General features: G+C 39.9%; 1 protein-coding gene across 9 annotated transcripts in view; it reads right to left on the bottom strand.

Moving 5' to 3' along the window:
* Positions 1-18,425, bottom strand: part of agrn (agrin) — a 225,661-nt gene that overhangs the window by 98,020 nt on the left and 109,216 nt on the right. For all 9 annotated transcript variants that reach the window (XM_047806904.1, XM_047806911.1, XM_047806908.1 and 6 more), the window contains one exon: positions 11,809-12,024. In XM_047806904.1, coding sequence (XP_047662860.1) covers positions 11,809-12,024 — 216 coding nt within the window. The remainder of the gene's footprint in view (positions 1-11,808; positions 12,025-18,425) is intronic.

Genomic DNA, 18,425 nt, shown 5'->3' with positions numbered 1-18,425 from the left:
GGAATACATACAGATTGTAGCATGGAGTTAGATGTCTAATTCATACTGTTGCACTATTTTTAAGCTCTGCCATGGTGTATAAAGTGCACTCTTTTAATCCTACAGTGCATGCTGATAGATATTGTACAAACAATGCATTCTATTGTCTATAGAATACTGATAATGCACCGTGCGGTTAGATTCAGGTGTATCTTCATTACGTCCAAATAAATCCGATCCAGATGCAGATTCTGAAAGGACGGTTTATATGGTATGTACCCTAAACACTGCAATCAGATTGGAATATTCCTTTACATGTACAATGTACATTACATATATTCTGTCTTCATCAATGACCGGTTCTTTCCACTGCACGCCAAGTGACATACGCACCACTGAATCCAATTGAGAAAATCTATCTATCTATCTCTCTATCTCTCTATCTATCTATCTATCTATCTATCTATCTATCTATCTATCTATCTATCTATCTATCTATCTATCTACTGTTAATCAGATCATTTCATATCTACATCACATCTTACAGTTGGATCTAGTTTATTTAAGGTCGACTGAGGTGTTTACAGTACATGAAGTGCATTATGTACAGTAATGCTCTTTTATGTGCCTTATGTGCTTGTGTATGTAATGTCTGTATATTATTTCTGCCTGTATGTGATATCGTCCCTACTCAATTTGCATACCATCCAAACTGTGCAATATTTAGTCCATGTTCATAATATGCACAGATACTATACATCTCCTCCCTCTGTGTACAGTCTCATAGAGAGCGATAGAGAGAGAGACTGTAAAAAAAAAAAAAATCAGTTGAATAAAGGCATCCTGAATGTTGACTCTAATGAGGAGGAAGGCATGGGTACATCCAGCTTTTTCTCCTTCCAGAACTTTCCTACTACTAACTCTTTCTGTCACACTTCCACACAAACCCGTTCCAAACCCACGCAGTCTCCACATACACTGTTTTGCACTCACGCTGAGGCATAAATCCAGAAATAGAGGCGACGCTGAGACAAAGGAGGAAGACCCTTTCCACACCTTCATTCGCACGTACTCACACAGACACACATGCTCCAATCACCAAATTCTGCTCTGTGCTCCCACCCGTGTCTTGTGTCATACTCGGCTCTGCTCGATGATTCAGTTTTTTGATGTATTTCTTCAAAGGGCTTATTTGACTGCAGCTGTCTTTCTCTCTTATATGCGTTAGCTGTGAATGCAAAAAAAAAAAACACCAAAAAAAAAAAAAAAACAGGCACAGAAACTGATAAAACATGCCGTCGCTGCTGAAGCTCAAAGGCCAAGATGCTTTCTGGCAATACTGCGTATGAATTTGTGCTTGCCTAAACCTACAGCAGAAGGAGCCATGTGGAGCTAAATAGTAACAGTAAGAACACACCTCTGCTGCTCTCATTCTAACTTCCCAAGCACACTCTACCAAAACATACTGTCTGCTTTATCTTTGTTTAAACAGGATACTAAGCTTGCTCAATTTCTCTGCTGCCATCCGACAGCGCGCGTGTGTGTGTTTAAGTGTGTTTAATATGCTCAGAGAAGCTTCACTTATTAAAGAATGATTAACAACAAAGCTCACAAAAGTGCCCAGTGCCCTGTGCTACACATCAATCAACCGAAGCATCACGTACGTGTTAGGACTATCTGAAGGTCATGGTGGGTCAGTGATGTCTGTCAGCAAGCAAACAGAGACGCAGGACCCCGCGAAGGCCACTGACGGCTTTCACAGTAATCATTTTGACAAGCGAAAAGAAAGAACGCAGTCTGCACACAATTTCTTTCATATTCACAATGATGAAAATGAAACAGCGAGCCGCGGCTAAAAGCATCATCTATTGGAAATGGTTGCTTTCCTAATAAAATACGTTTTGAGACAAATCAGCAGCCTTCTGACAGCTCACACTCTGCCAAAATATACAACAGCAGACAAACAAACATGGTCCTGCATGCACATCCATATCCGTATAAATATTTATGTTTTCATTACTGTGGACTGATTTCATTGCGTATAGAAATAGCCCTCTGACCGGTAAAGCACTTCCACACACACGATTTGGGTAAAGAAATGAAATATTTCAATTAATTATCCCAAGTAAAGCTCAGTGATTAATACTAACGAACTATGAACCTCAGCGTTAATGAAGTATAAATAATTTAAACCGAGTAACACTCGCTTTAAATTCATTGTTGAATAACCAAACTAAATAATAAACATCTGCCTTTAACTCAAAACATTTAATCCATGACTAAAACTATGCCACTGATAACTAACATGTATTCACTCTGAAACTTTTTCTCTGTTAATCTGCAAAATTAGGCCGAATGGTAGATTCCAGCAATTTATCCCATGTCCAATTACGGATCAGCTTTCAAGTCACATAACGTTTACTGCAGCACTGTTGAATTTTTGGAAAACCTCCAAGTCTTTCCAGTCTGATGAGTCAGAAGGTGTTGATTTACTTTCCATAACCACATGGCTTTGTAACAGGTTTATATTAACACGTTATTGTTTCTATAGCAACAGCTAATTCATAGGGACTTGTATAGTGAATGTGCCACGTGATCCGAGACTCGTGATGAATGGATTTAAAAACGGGTACGATGATTTAAAATGCCTTTCATGGGTCAACATTCAAAAGAAAAGTACAGTAGCTTGTTTTGTAAGCATTCCTCATGAATGTTTGTCATTCTTTAATTACCAAAAGAGATTGTTTGATTGTTGTACAAATTAATGTTGTGTATAATTTAATATAACAGGTACATGTGTAAACAAAAAAAAACCTTAAGGATATGTTGTTCATGAAAATAATTAAGAGTGGTAACACTACCCAATGCCTCACACCACTATGCCATGTATATTACTTTACTATAACAGGAAATCCCATCATGCATCATTCCTAACTCAATGTGTTCGGTTGTTTCTATGGACTTATTTTAGTCAGCGGAGAAATTACTGTTCAATACAGGTGTTGTATAGCTGATACTCTACCCACTTTCAACCAGTGGCATTTTTATTCTATTAGCATTCTGTATTTAAGCTCATTCTGTCCCTTCTCTTAATAATACATTTATTGCAGGGCAAAATGATCAACTGTATATAAAGAAAGGTAATGTAACAACAAAACAATGCTTAAAACAATAAATCTTACCGTCAGTTACATAATAAACGGACTATTGGTCCATCCCATCTGCACTGTATTTTAGATATACGGTGTACACGATCCTGATCCTGCTGATGTTCTTATACCATGCTGTCTTGTCTACTGTGAACACGTAAGCGCAGCGCTGCAGAAACAATTCTATCAGAGTCCTTGTTTTGTCCTTGACCTCAGTCTCTTAGAGCGGCCGAGTGCCTCAGAGAGAGTTCGCGCCCCGCTGCCTGATGGGAAAACCATTTCTCTACTTGCATTAACCTGAGAGAGAAGGGGCAGGAGCCCAGCGGCCATGCTGCTCTATGATTATGACTTCTTCATCCAAAGGGGTTGGTGTGTGTGTGTGTGTGTGTGTGTGTGTGTGTGTGTGTGTGTGTGTGTGTGTGTGTGTGTGTGGGTAGATGGGTGTGTGAGAGAGAAAGAGAAAGAGATGAGAAAAAGAGAAACGGAACTGAAGTGTGATAGCTTTTAGCTTTTCACACAGCGATTAGCTGACTGAATTAAAATCGTGCATGTGCAGTACAGTACGCACAGGTGATGTGTGTAAAATGGTACGTTCTTGTATCTGAACAGAACACCAGAGTACTGAGGAAAAACAAAGAGGCAGCAGTGTTAATATTCATAAGCAAACAGGAGAGAAGATGGCGTACAAGGATTAGTTATATAACTGTGTGCCAGGGAAGATATGAAAATGAATGTACCACTCAATATCCATTATGTCCCACAGCTAGGAGAAGCCTCAAAAAACATTTTTTTTTTTTTGTTAACGAGAGCTTCATAGCATGAATATCTTTTTAGCAAATCTATTCTATATTATAAGTCCAGAATATTCAAAAATGCCCCCAGACACATACAGTACACATGGACTAAGGTAATGTAAGTAAAGTAAGAAAATAAATAGTACAGTAACATGTAATAAATCAATGTATTCAGCCTACGAGATAACGGAGTGAGATTTTATAATTGTCTTACTGTTCTAATTATAGATTACTCTATTGTACTACTCTTTCTTCTTATTTTGAAATATCAGCCTTGCATCTGAGCAGAATATGGGAAAAATAATAATGCATTATTCAGGCAAACCCGATGCATAAATACATGAGTAAAAGTTGCTCTTGTGTGCTATTCGAGGAGTGAGTGTGTGGGAAATGTGGCTTTTTAATGCGTCTAGCCTGCTGTAATCTTCCTTATCGCTCTCCAACACCGCGCCTGGGCCTTGTGAGGTGATTAGAAGAGGGAGGGGATAGAGAGAAAGACAGCAAGGGTGAGAAAGATAGAGAGAACCAAGAAGAGAAAGACAGGATTTGTTTAACAAGTATCACTGTTTGCCAGAGGATGAGCTGCACAGTGAGTGGCCGATAGTGTTCAGAAACTGCAGTTATCACCGGAGAGGATTCGGTATTCTGCGTGCGTACGTGAATCTAGGACACGGCCCTATAGGGGGCTTATGGGGCATGGAGGCTGTGCAAGCAGGAAACAGCCCGTTATTTATTGATGAATGCCCCCTCAAGCTGACCTTCCAGCAATGCCCAGGACTTCCATCTCACAAATTCAGAAAACAGTTCCTCAACTATAGACAAGCTGGTTAACAATGCGGAGAAGCTGTAGGAGATGTTGGACCGGAATACGGCAAAACTGTGATCCCTTGGAGATACAGTACTGTACGCCATTATACACTGCATGGCCAAAGGTTTGTAGATACCTGACCATCACACCTTCCTCAAACTGTTACCAGAATGTTGGAAGCACACGCTGCATAAGATGTCTCTATATGCAGTATCACAATCCCTTGACTGGAACTAAGAGGCCAAAACATGACCTCTTCCAGTCAAACAATGCCCTTTGTATAAAGTGAACAAAGCAAGATCCATGAAGATGTGAGGGATTGCTTCACACTTGTAATTTAGAATCACCACTTTTCCCCGGGGCTATAAAACCCCGGTTAGGGTTAAAAATGTATTTGCAATGTTACCCTGCATTACAGTGCCAAAGATGTACAGTGTGGAACGACGAGCTGTTAGAACGTTACAGCTAGATGCTTAGCGACAAGACAAACGACAAGACGTTACTTAAACCAGCCACATGCTGTATTTATCCAATCATTGTTGTTGACATCGCAAATAAGAGCAATAACCCAGGGTTAAGGAATGTATAGTGCAAAATCAGATTATGATTAGTGAGGATTAATTGTTAACCCCTGGTAATGTATGAGCAGTGGGAACGTGAAACAAGATACTGTAACTCAGGATTCTGTTTAAGTGCGGTTTAGAAAGACTTTTAAGTGTTAAAATCCCTTTGGTTTGCCAAAGTTTGGTGTAAACTAGAATGCCGACTGTGCACTATGCCTCCTTGCCTGACATCAGTGCCTTTCCTCACTAATGCTCTTGTGGCTGAATGAGCAAATCTCCACAGCTACACTCCAAAATCTAGAGGAAATCCTTACCAGAAGTGCATAGGTTATTATAACCGCAAAGGGGGATTAAATCTGGAATGGGATGTTCAACAAGCACATATAGTGCATTCAGGTCATGGATGTAGTGCCGACTGCATCAGTTTTGGAGGTGGAGGAAGCAGTGTAGTATAACCAAACTGCAGGGATTGATCCTGATCGTTGGTTTATGTCTTTATAGTGTTTTCTGCTTTGTCAGTTTTCGTTCACCATCAGTATTTGGAAAAATGACTCTAAATTACAGATTAGTGTATTCTACCTCACAGCCAGTATTCCCAGGATAGTTTCCAGGTCCACTACAATCCTGACCAGGCTAAAGTGTATTCTGAAGACTGCAAAGACAGCTCATGTGTTTGTCCTCAATCTTGCAGAGAATAAGCATTCAGACCAATTTAAAGGCAGGTTTATTAAAGTGTATTATTAAATGTTGTGCAATCATTAAATGAATGGCAGCGCTAGGTCACTCTGTCCATTATTATGCTCCTGAACAGCACAGCGAGCGTGCAGTTAAACAGAGCGGCTATGTGCCTCACAAATCTAAGTGGCTAAGAAAATGAAGATAAAGAGCTGTCCTCGGTCATGTGGAATTGGTTAGAAGTGATTTATATAGACATTTTAATAGGATATTAAGAACATTAGCTATTTTTGCACTGCTGGCAGACAAGCGTGAGGCTCAGCACCACATGATATTTCAGTTTTTTTGTGGTATATTACTTGTTCTGTTTATTTTACTACAGTAAATTTGTGAGGGCTTATGTTTTTAACATATCGATAAAAACATGCATACTAAATTATTTAAGAAATATTACAAATGGTTAAAAATGAAAAACTGAATATGGACATGACTGGCTGAAACTTATCATGTGAGAGTCTAAAACATATATGTAACGCTTGCGTAACCTTTCTGTGCAATATTACTGGTTCAAAATATTCTAATATAAATGTACTGCTTTATGAAATATGGCCACAGGTAATAGACCTTTGTTGATTCTGCTGATAAATCATTCACCTGATCACCTGATCATTGATAAAGGGTTTCATTACTTAATTTGGTCTTCAGATGGCTCCGTATAATTTGCTATAATCTTAAGACTCGGGATATGACATCACCACACCACATTTAATAGGCTGACGTCAGCCGGACTAAATATACTCCGTGACGTGTGAGGCTGAGGAGCCGTGTGGAGATCCTCCAGCAGATGGAGTGGGGAAGCCGAGGAAGAGCAGACGAGAGGTGTGAATAAAATCCCATGTCACACAGACAGGTGAAAATGTATGTGTGTGTGAAAGACAGAGAAAGTGAGAGAGAGAGAGAGAGAGAGAGAGAGAGAGAGAGAGAGAGAGAGAGAGAGAGAGAGAGAAGCACACTCTCTCACACCCACACACATGCACACACTTACACACACTTACACACACACACACACACACCCCATTCCTCACAAACATACTCACACATTTATGACATCACACTTTTAAACACACACTCTTCCCTGCAACACACATTCCTCCTTCCCTCATTCACATTCACACAGGACGGAAGTGAAAGAGCAAAAGCTAATTTACACGAGACCGAGACAACCGTGTTGATGTCACACAGAGACTGGCTGTGTCAGTTAGCTATATAGTACGACTATGTTGCTGTATGAACTAGAAATTTCTTTTTAACTAGTAAAAAAAAAACAAACGGCTACAAGACTTAAAAGTGATACTGTAATGTATTCTTAATGCTTACACCATTAGTAGTGAATGAAAGGGAATGTTTAATAGAAATGCATAGTAATAGTGAAAGTTAAATCCTGACACTATTCTCCATTAATAGCTAACTATGGAGGCTGCTGCCATTTTTCAGGTCATGTTTGTTTAAATTGTGAAATCGGAGTTTTTTTTGGAAGATTAATTCACTTTTTTTTTTAATCAGAATCTCATCATTACAAGAATTCCAGTATTATGTTAAAATGGTGGCTGTATTCAATATAATACATGAATCATTCATCTGATCCAAATAATAATAATAATAATAATTATTATTATTATTATTATTATTATTATTATTATTATTATTATTATTATTATTATTATTATTATTATTATTATTTTTCTATACTATCATAGACTAACCGATCACGTGATACTGTTGTGATGTCGGTTCAACTGTATGTCAGTAGGTGTTGTCGGCATGTGTGATTGTCAAGCAACAGCAGCGAGGTAGAAATCAGCTGTGACTGCTAATTAGCAGCTTTGGCATGTTTTTCCATAATCCTGCTTTCTTGTTTGCTATGGCTTCACAAGTATGATGTGTGCAAATTCACAGGTCAAAGATAACAGACGGATGATCTAGACTTTGACTATTACTTCTATGTCCTTTTCATTTCAGTGAAGTAGCTGTCCAGCTGGATGAATTTTGAATAAATGAAGTGAATAAAATCGTCGCTCATATTGAAGTAGCAAATGGTTGAATCCCGTATATGCTACGACTAAACAATAGATGATGGCACCTCTATTAATCGTTCACTGTAACCAGGTCTGACTCCATCTTACTCCTGTTCATTTCTAACCATGTTAATGCGTGGGTTTTAAACATATCTAGAAGAAGAGATTCACGCGTAGCACATCCAAAACAACTGAAGAGAATTTTACAGCATCTCCACAGCGGGGATCATTTTAAGTATTTAGCCCGAGGCCAAACATGACTGAACTGAGAAATCAGATGCATCTTTCGGAAGGGATATCTCACCTCCCATAGCTTCACTACAGGGAAGAGCTGCACCAATACTATTACTACAGCAGACATCAGCAGCTGTTGCTCCTCACCTCACAATGCGACAAGTGTGTAATGACGGGGAGCGAGGGAGACGTAGGCGAGAGAGTGGTTTGTGTTGAGTGTGTGTGACTAGGTCTTCAAATCCAGTTTGCAGGTAAAGGATTATGGAAATAAATTGCGCCTCCTCAGTTAAGAAACTGCCAAGAGAAGGACAGAACATTGATTTCTCCATTAGAGGCTTACTACACCATGCAGTCCAATATCCTCGTTTGGATGAGAAGAAGTCAACAGCTTTGCAATGAGGCAGAACTGATGCCATTTCTCTGTGAGACGTCTGAGAGTTTAAGATACTGAAAAGGAAGCTCAAATGAGCTTAAAAAAAACAAAACAAAAAAAAAAAAAAACAAGCCTCCACATATATTCTTTTGTTTTCACCACGGTAATTAAAACCAACAGAAATCTCCTATTTTCCAAATGTAACTAACAAACTCCCTTGACAAAAACATCCACTAATCTCAGTGTGTTAGCAGGTGATGCCAATAGGTTACACATATTGACAATGTAACGCCATCGTGTACTGAAAAGCAGGAGTGATATGGCAAAAGGATTTGCCAGTGAGTCACAACATGTGATTAAACAGATTTATCAAGTCAGAAGAAGAGTGGGCTAAAGCTTCTAAAGATTACCTGAAGGCATCCTTACCTGACAGCATTATCACTGTTATTAACGTGAGAGGAGGCGTAAGCTAGTATTAGCAAACTAATTTTCTTGTACAAGGAGCTTATTTGCTTTTCATTACTATTGCTGTCGCATTAGGATTGTGTTTCGTCGTAATGTTACCGTGATGTTTAATTAACTTTGTTAATCTTGTAAGGAGAAAGTTTTTCCAAGACTCTAATAAGAGTTGTACCACATAGATAAAGTCAATAATACAACCCTGTAATAAGCATTTAATAACCAAATAACACACAAAGACAACTACATATTACAGGCTTTCTCAGTCAGAGGTAGTGTCTGCTTTAAAGTTTAAAGCAAGCATCAAATGTATGTACAATACACCAGTGAACTTGGTAAGGGTTGGGAAGAACTCATTCTCTGGTATCTGTAAATGTAATTAGGCTGAATTGCCTTGTTCCTCGGCAAGGGAACGGATTTCCACAGCCTGAGGTGTGCAATGACTTGTACAGTATCTCATTCATATTTAGAGTTCTATTATTTATTTAATATTGAAACACTTAATCCATTGTCCAGGTGTCTTCCAGGTTGCATAACCGAAACAAAACCATTGAATACTAAAAATGGGTATCATGAAAGGTGAATCGTATCTGAGGTTTTCTGGTAAACTGTCCCAGGGCTTCAGTGCAGTGCTCACAACGGTCGATTTTACTGAAAGCGAGAGAAAATAAGGGAGAGAAAATTGATGTGTTTAGAGAAACAAGAGTGTGAGGATATGAAGCAGAAGGCAGTGACAGTGAGACTTCTGGATGTACTGTGGATACACAACAGGGCAGACGTGGCACGGACTAGCCATTGATCTGCCCCCTGCCCTGCTGTCCTGCTGCTCTTTTGACCATCCAGCACTGGCTTGCAACATAATGTGATGAACCCCACTGATATACAGTACACACACATACACATACATGCACACATGCACACACAAAATAGTCAAAATAGTCCTCGTTTATCAAACTAAACACGAACAAATTTATAACACAAGAAATCTGTTATGTAGAGCTAATGAGTCAAAAAAGTCCTACTACAGCAAAGCTCAACTGAGTAAAAATTGTATAAATGCGATTCGTAGCTGCAATTTTATATATGAATTATGCTGTCAAGTTTATTTCTTTTTTTTTTTGATTAATTAAATTCTTCTTTTTTGGCTGCTCTTGTTAGAGGTCGCAACAGCGGATCATCTGAGACACATATTTGATTTGGCACAGGTTTTATGCCCTTCCGAATGCCATTTCTATCCAGAATGTACTGGCTTGTGCAACCCCCAGTGGCTGGGTTGGTTTTCTGCCTGGGAAAGGAACCTGGGCCACAGCAGAGAGAGCACGGTATTCACTTGCTGCATATTAATGACAATCCAAAAGAAATCCATAAATGAAGACAAATAAGAATAGCTATTTAATTAGGCCACAGAAATGGCAGCATATAGCAGGAGGAAGAGGTACTGTCTATGTGTCTATGATTGCTGATGTGCTGCAGTGGCTGCGCTACATTACTAGGTTTATTAGGTTTAACTCAGTAGGTTCACTTTCACTGTCGTTTTGTTGTTTCCAGCTCACTGTGAGTGTTTCCTTTCATGTGTGGGTCAGTAAATGCAAACGAACTATTCTGTGAACTGTATTTTTTTGAATGAATTTGTAAAATAATTTACATTACTTTAATAAAAGGTTGATAAATGTGGTGCACTGCCACAAAATCCATACCTACAGTACACCTTGTTATTCTCTCAGACAGACAAAGTATATTTGCTCACCTACAAAGTCGCTCTAATTGATCTAAACTCTGCACACCTTCTCTTTATCTTCTCCTTTGCCACACCAGCCCCCTGTCTTAGCTGGTTCCTTTCTTCATAAGAAGCGGCTTCTCTTCATGTGTGCTAGTTATGTGAGGGAGGAGACAAAGCCCCGTGAAGAACACACTGCCTGTTTCATTAACGAAATGACTTGGAGGCTGCTGACCATTAGCAACCTGCTGGTCTTCCAGAGTGAATGCACATCAAGAGCTGTGATAATCAAGTGCTAGCTCAGTGAGAACAGCCTTTTATGTATGTGTAAGTGTCGAGGAGGGATAACAGGTAAAGACCCTTCACTTACGTCATGCTCTTTTTCTCCACGGCATGAGAGGCAGCTAATTAGAGCTGCAGGAAGGATATGGACGATATGTTCCACTAGACTTGGTAATTGCTACTTACGCTGGTCAGGCACATGGACATAGAGTGTTCTTTTATAACAGGGTCAGACCTGAATAAGCATCATGTATGATGACTTTTTTTTCTGAGAAACTCCCAGCGGAGCTAAAACACATTGTGATTAAGATCACACGGTGTTGCTGAGGTATTTTGTACTGTGGCATTGCTATCAAGCAGGAAATACCTTTTTACATGTTTTCTATCTCTGCACTTCAGTGACATTTCCTCCTAACTCTCATTCTTGATTCTTTCTGTTTTTTCCCCTGATACGTGTCAAGCATCTTTTTCTCTGGATACATGTCAAGCCTACACAACAAGTTGCCAGTTTCAATGGCAGGTTTGTTCCTGTTTTTTTTTCTCTGATCGCAATCCTTCACAATATGCTTCTTGTGGAAACTCACACAGTCATAATGCTAAAAGTAGGATTAATATACCTCTGCTGTGGCTTGTGTAAGTTTTTGTGTGTGAGTTTAAGTGTGTGTGTGTATGCATGACAGGACAGACAGAAGGAACTTACCACAAGGGCCTTTGCGCATCACCTTGATGCGTCTCTGAGTGTTGCACTGAGCCTTTTCCAGTTCACACTCGTTGGAGTAGGTGGAAGAGTCCGAGCCGCACACCGGCGCCACGACAGATGGACACTGCGTCTTCTTGCACACACACTTTCCTTTAGATGGGTCGGTAGGGTCTCTTTCACACGTTGCACCGAAGCCACAGAGCTTTACCCGACAGCCTGGATAAAAACACACACAAGGGCATCAGAACATGAGCATTTACAAAGTCAGGAAAACTTCAAAAGGAAAAAGTTGTAACACAAATGCAATTTACAAGCCCGAAGCACAGCTAGTGAAAAGCGCTAATCTCCATAAGCAGTCCACTTCATTATGTTGAGTATAAAAAACACAGAGACAGAATGCTAATGAGGAGTTGTCCTGGTGGCAGACTTTCACAGTTTGTCATTGTGTATTTATTGTGTATTGTGTATCATTGTGTATTCGCCGGTGACCTTTAAAAAAGTTTTAAAACGCAATCCTGTCTTATTCTTTAACATAATCAAGTATCACTTAGATTATTGCTTCTTATCCCAGGTATGTCGGCTTGAACTCGCTGTAAAGTTGAGCCTGTACCCCGTCTGGACTACATCAACCTCCATTTCTACCTACTACTGTTATAAACACATTACAATGCTGCCTTTGCAACCACTCATAGCATGTTTGTAGCTTCATCATGCACAGTTTTAAGAACACGGCATTTCTGACAAGTGCTAGACAAAACAATAACTATTTTTGTTTTGGTTCAGTTTAGTGTCTGTCCTCACAGCCATGTAGCTTTCCCCAGAGCTCCTAACAACATGATAAATACTGACAGATTCGGAGATTTCACTGGAAAGTCATTCTCATACAAAAGAACATTCTATTTGTTGCCTTTTCTTGGTTGTATCATAAATGTGTGAAAAATGTGAAAAGACATTTTCCCCCCGGTCTTTAAATGGTGCATGTAAAAATGCATGATACTAGGAATCTGTGATATGTTCAGACTACTGAGAACATTTTGAATTGTCACAATGCTAGTTCTGACTCTTGTAAGAACTCTTGAGAGGTTTGACCGGAGAAACAATCAGAACAACAGCAGTAACGTCCACCATTAAAGTTCAAACTGGTTCATATCCCTCACATACACCTTATCATTGAGCAGTCAGTGTAACCCATTTTTTATTAAGTGTGTGCCACAAAAGTGGCTCATCTCTGTAAAGCTGTGCAAAGTTTCTGTGAATTTCAATATTGTCACATTGTACAACCTCAAACAGACAAAAAGCTGTGGAAAGCTCAAACAAATAACCATACCAGATCTCTCTCTCTCTCTCTCTCTCTCTCTCTCTCTCTCTCTCTCTCTCTCTCTCTCTCTCTCTCTCTCTCTCTCACATTCTCTAACTCTTCACCCTTTTTTGAAGGTAGAAGTTGCACGAATGCCTGACTGACACCTATCCCATACACCCACAATGCAATGTTATAAAGAGAAAAGCATGGTGCACTACACAGGTGGACACGTGTGTGTGTGTGTGTGTGTGTGTGTGTGTGTGTTTGTGTGGGTGTGTGTGAGATTTCTTAAGGCAGCTTGTGCTGTCAGAACTTGGGGCTGTCAATCTGACATGCATAGGTGCCCACTGTTGTTTTGAACATAGCGGCTGTCACCCAGAATGGCTGCTTGAAATTCACCGGTGTAACACAGGCTAAAATCAACACACTGATACACATTCGAGTACTGAGTACACATTGCACAACTCTTCTGATTTAGGCTAAAAGAGCACTGCAATTGCAAAGGTGCTTCAAATAAATAAAAATTCATTAATTAAAAAATATCCTCTGAATTTCTTTAACCCCAAAATCATAGCCTGTGTCCTGTCTCAAAACCAAAGGTACTTTTTTATACAGTAGACCGAATATTAACATCCTCTCTTTTCACAATGTTCCTGCTTGTTCTCTCTTACTACTTGTTCTTGTTCTCTAATCAGTCTGAGGCATGCACGTGAGGAGACAGAGCGAGCAACTGGAACGGGTCACATTTGAAAAGAAACTCGAATATAAGATGCCAGTTCTTCTGCAGGCACATCGCGTGAAAGGTTTCAAGACTACTTCTAGAGCTATGCTTGCATGACCAGAAAAGAAAGAGAGAGAGAGAGAGAGAGAGAGAGAGAGAGAGAGAGAGAGAGAGAGAGAGAGAGAGAGAGAGATAGACAAAAGATGGAGGGCAGACGGAGGACAAGAATAACTACTCCACATTTGTGCATGTTCAAGATCAAGCAATGCAGAACACATAATGTCATTGGATGGCACGCTGCATGTTAAGTGAGGTGATGGCGGATGGTGGATGGTTCACACGTGCGCACACACACAAAAATCATGCATATGTGACGGAAGCTTACAATATTTGAATGCAAAGTGTAAAAGATGATGCATTTCATAGTGTGATCCATCATTTAAGTGCCATACATATTAAATCTGTCGTATCATTCTAACACTATTTTGATATCTATTATAGAAATAAGCTCTACCATTGGTTGTCTGTCACAAGCTTACAAAGGGCTGCATCGTAATTGTTTATTTTTCTGCCCGGGCCAGGTTTCACAAAGCACAGTGTGTTCCTGTGGGATAAACTCACAGATATATTTCCTCTGGAAAAAAAAAAAACTGTGGGAGAATATGGCTGTTGCTAATCCATCTCTTGCAATGATCTCACCCCTATATGTGCTCATTTCCCAAGCATGTGATGCCACAGGATTGGTTGTGGCGAAGGTGTTGCTATGACAACAGCCTAAGAGTCGACAAGGGGGTTGAACGGAATGGTTTCAGGTTTGACAATCGGCATGTTTGTATTAAAACTAAGTGTATAAAGACTAGGTTTGTTGCTGCGAAGGTTTTTCAAACGTCAGCTACATAAATAAGGAATAAAACACGCTGTTTTAGAAACGTAATCCATGATGAGTTGGTGTGATGGAGCCCAGCAGGAAGAAGTGTTGCTTGTACCACCCTGAAATTGTATTTTTAGTGTAGTCAAAGAAATAAGCGAGTTCCTTATTATACTGTAGCGTCAAACAGTCTAGGAGTACAACGTGTTATGTTACTGAGAAACTGGCTCTAACAGTGGTGACACCATCCAACCCTGGGGAAACCAAAGCTTCACCATACTAACAGATCTATGTTTTTTTTTTTCATGTTATATAATCAGTTTATTAGCAGCCATAAATGAAGCTCATGTAAACAATCCAATAATCTTTACAAATCTCTGTGAATAAGCTGTTACTATAGAAATGATAACATATTAGAGCAAGTGTATCGGTATGAATATATAATCTGAAGGACAGTCAGATTTACTGTCAAGAGCTGCCTATATAGACAATTAATCAACAGCAATCTGATACAGAAACTCATCCTCACTGTGGTATACTGTCAGCTGAAGAACAGCTAGCTTGTGTTTCCTGAGATTAGAAGACTGGAAATCTAATTTAGGAGTTATAGCTAACGTCTCTGCTTCATGCAGACATAGTGGAGGACCCTGGAGGGCACAGACATGCACTCCCAGGGAGCGAGAAACACAAACAGCTGAAGAAGATGTAGCAGCTGATACGAAGAACAGAGATTTCTTACAGGTCTCTTCTTCCCCGCTCTGTACAGCCATTACTGACTAGACCGAAACTATACGCTAAGACTCCAACTCAATCATATCCACACCTGAGCACTGAGGCACATCTGCATGCACACTGGAGTTCACTGCAATCCAATCTAGAGGACTCAGCTTTATCAATCTTATATTTATTTTTCTTATATTACACTTTGATCTTTCCTATTCTCCTCACTCACTTTCTTGTTTTTTATCCCATTTTTTATTATTCATTTCTATTCTATTTCATTGCTAGGTATAAAAAAAGGTAATATGAACAGATACAAAAAAGACAGTGGCAGTTATTTAATTTGGCTGTGGTTAAGTAGCACTGACACAAGGAACAAAGATTTCTTATAGGTCTCTTCTTCACCGCTCTATTCAGCCATTACTGACTAGTAATGTATAATATAATTATATATAATATATAATACACACACACACACACACACACACACACACACACACACACACACACACACACACACACACACACACACACACAGTATATATGGTTCAGAAAATTCTCTCTCTCTCTCTCTCTCTCTCTCTCTCTCTCTCTCTCTCTCTCTCTCTCTCTCTCTCTCTCTCTCTCTCTCTCTCTCTCTCTCTCTCTCACTCCTCCATGTCTGCTCCAGGCCTTGACCTGGCTTAGAGACACGGGACACCCCGACTTATATACTTATTTAGAGCTGAACTTCAGCAACAACAACAAAAAAAAAGAGAGAGAAAAAAAGAAAAAAGAAAAACCCACCTCCTACACAGGACAGTCCAGGCCAGAATCTAACGAAAAGAAGCTCCAGAAAGGAGAGGTGGGTGAATTGAAGGCAAGGCAGTCATGCCTTATCTCGGATGTACACTGAGAAGATGTACGTGACCCAGCAGTGTAGGAAGACGTAGTGATTGCCTGGTTTAACCATAGACACAACTGTTAGTCTAATAAAGGCTAAGGGCAAATGTGAGAGTGTTCAGAATGAAGCCCATGATTGCACAGAGGTGATGTTTTTCTAACAGACAGTTAAAGAGCATGTGAGGCTGCACTAACAGAATATTTTCAGAAAATCTACTATCAGGCCATATTCTGTCACCTTGAATCTGAGGCACAAAGCAAGCAGACAAGCAAAGAGAAGATACTACTGGAATAGGTACGAATGAAACACAGTGGAACTGTCGCCATGCAAGATTCAATTATTCAAGCTGTTCAAACAGAGAGAGAAAAAGTGAAAGAAAGGACGAGAAAGAGAGAAAAACAGCTTGAGCTTGCTTCATGTTCACTCACTGCATCTCTTTCACTCTATGTTCACACACTCACATTCTTTCATGTTCTCCCTTAATTCCTCCACACCACATTCACCACCCCCCACTCTGCACTGAGCTCACTTCCCCTCCTCTGTGCCTTGTGGTCCATCCTCTTCTTCACAGGTGCGGTTCATCATTCTATTCCATTTTTTTTCACCCTCACTTTCTCCTTTTCTCACTCTCTTTCATCAGTCCTCGGCATCTCGTTTCGTTCTTTTTTTCTCTGAATGGTTTAAAGACGAAGGGAAATAAATACGGTGAAACGAAAAGGAGCAAAACAGGAAAGAACAACAAAATGATTTTATTTGCTTATTTGCTTCCAATTCTGATGCTCCTAATAATAGCAGCTTATGGTGAAAGGGGGAAGGGAGCAGGCCTACACAGTGTTGGAACTCGCCTGGTCTACGGTGCCTCTTGGAGAGAAACCAAGCAATGGCCAGATGGCGCTCTGTTATACGCTTAGGAATACTGTGAGAGCTCCCAATCCACAAATATGCTAAATATTCTACATGTCTCATTAGAGCAAATGTTCTGCCTTTTTTTAATCAATATTAATATCATTATCTCGATGCCATCATTCATTTATCATCATTCTGTCCTCAAATGGAGGTTATCTTTTTTTTTTTTTTTTGTATTTGTATTTGTATATCGCTGCTTTACAGTCCTCATACCTGAACTCTAAAGAGTTTACATACATGGCCCTTGGATCTCCATCCAGACCTGATTCTGTAATTGTTTGGGTTTGATTTCACAGAACAGTCTCTTCACTGTGTAATTCGACTGTGTGGATTTGGAAAATATACAGAGTACGATCATATAACTGCCCTTGAGCAAAAGATATTAACACTTTAATTCATTCATTCATTTTCTACCGCTTATCTGAACTTCTCGGGTCACGGGGAGCCTGTGCTTATCTCAGGCGTCATCGGGCATCAAGGCAGGATACACCCTGAACGGAGTGCCAACCCATCGCAGGGCACACACACACTCTCTCACTCACTCACACATTCACACACTACGGACAATTTTCCAGAGATGCCAATCAACCTACCATGCATGTCTTTGGACCGGGGGAGGAAACCGTAGTACCCGGAGGAAACCCCTTATTAACACATGGTTGTATTAAATGTACTAATGTACGTTGCTTTGGATAAGGGTGTCTACCAAATGCCATAAATGAATGTAATGTAGTCTGCTGACCATGAAAACCACTTCATTACCCACTTGAAACAGGAACCAACACCCACCTGGTTTGGACTATACAACACTTTGGTGGACTAATTTAAAGTCCCAGGCTCAAAAAAATAGACTTCACACTCCATAAACTTTCAGAGCATATGGCAGTGCGTCCAGAAAAAGTCTACAATCCCATTATTTCTTCTCTGCTAAACAAAATAAAAAAATAAAAAAAAATCCTATATGATGAACAGACACCTGCCAGTAACATCAATGCTAAACCAAAACAGGATGACAGGGTGACAATCCCCCCTGCAGCCAGGCTGACTGGTGTCCATCCCTTCTAGACAAAGAGCCTAGCCCCCCCTCGTCCATCCCTCTCAGCACCCTGATCGATACCTCTGTTGCCAATCAATACCTCCACAAATCACTCCATTTTCTCTTTTTCTTTCTTTCCCGCTCGCTCCTCACAGAACAAGAACAAGCAAAGGAGAGAGAAAA

This window comes from Tachysurus fulvidraco, chromosome 23 (assembly GCF_022655615.1).
Source record: "Tachysurus fulvidraco isolate hzauxx_2018 chromosome 23, HZAU_PFXX_2.0, whole genome shotgun sequence".
NCBI lineage: Eukaryota > Metazoa > Chordata > Actinopteri > Siluriformes > Bagridae > Tachysurus > Tachysurus fulvidraco.
This window is presented reverse-complemented; position numbering and strand designations above follow the sequence as displayed.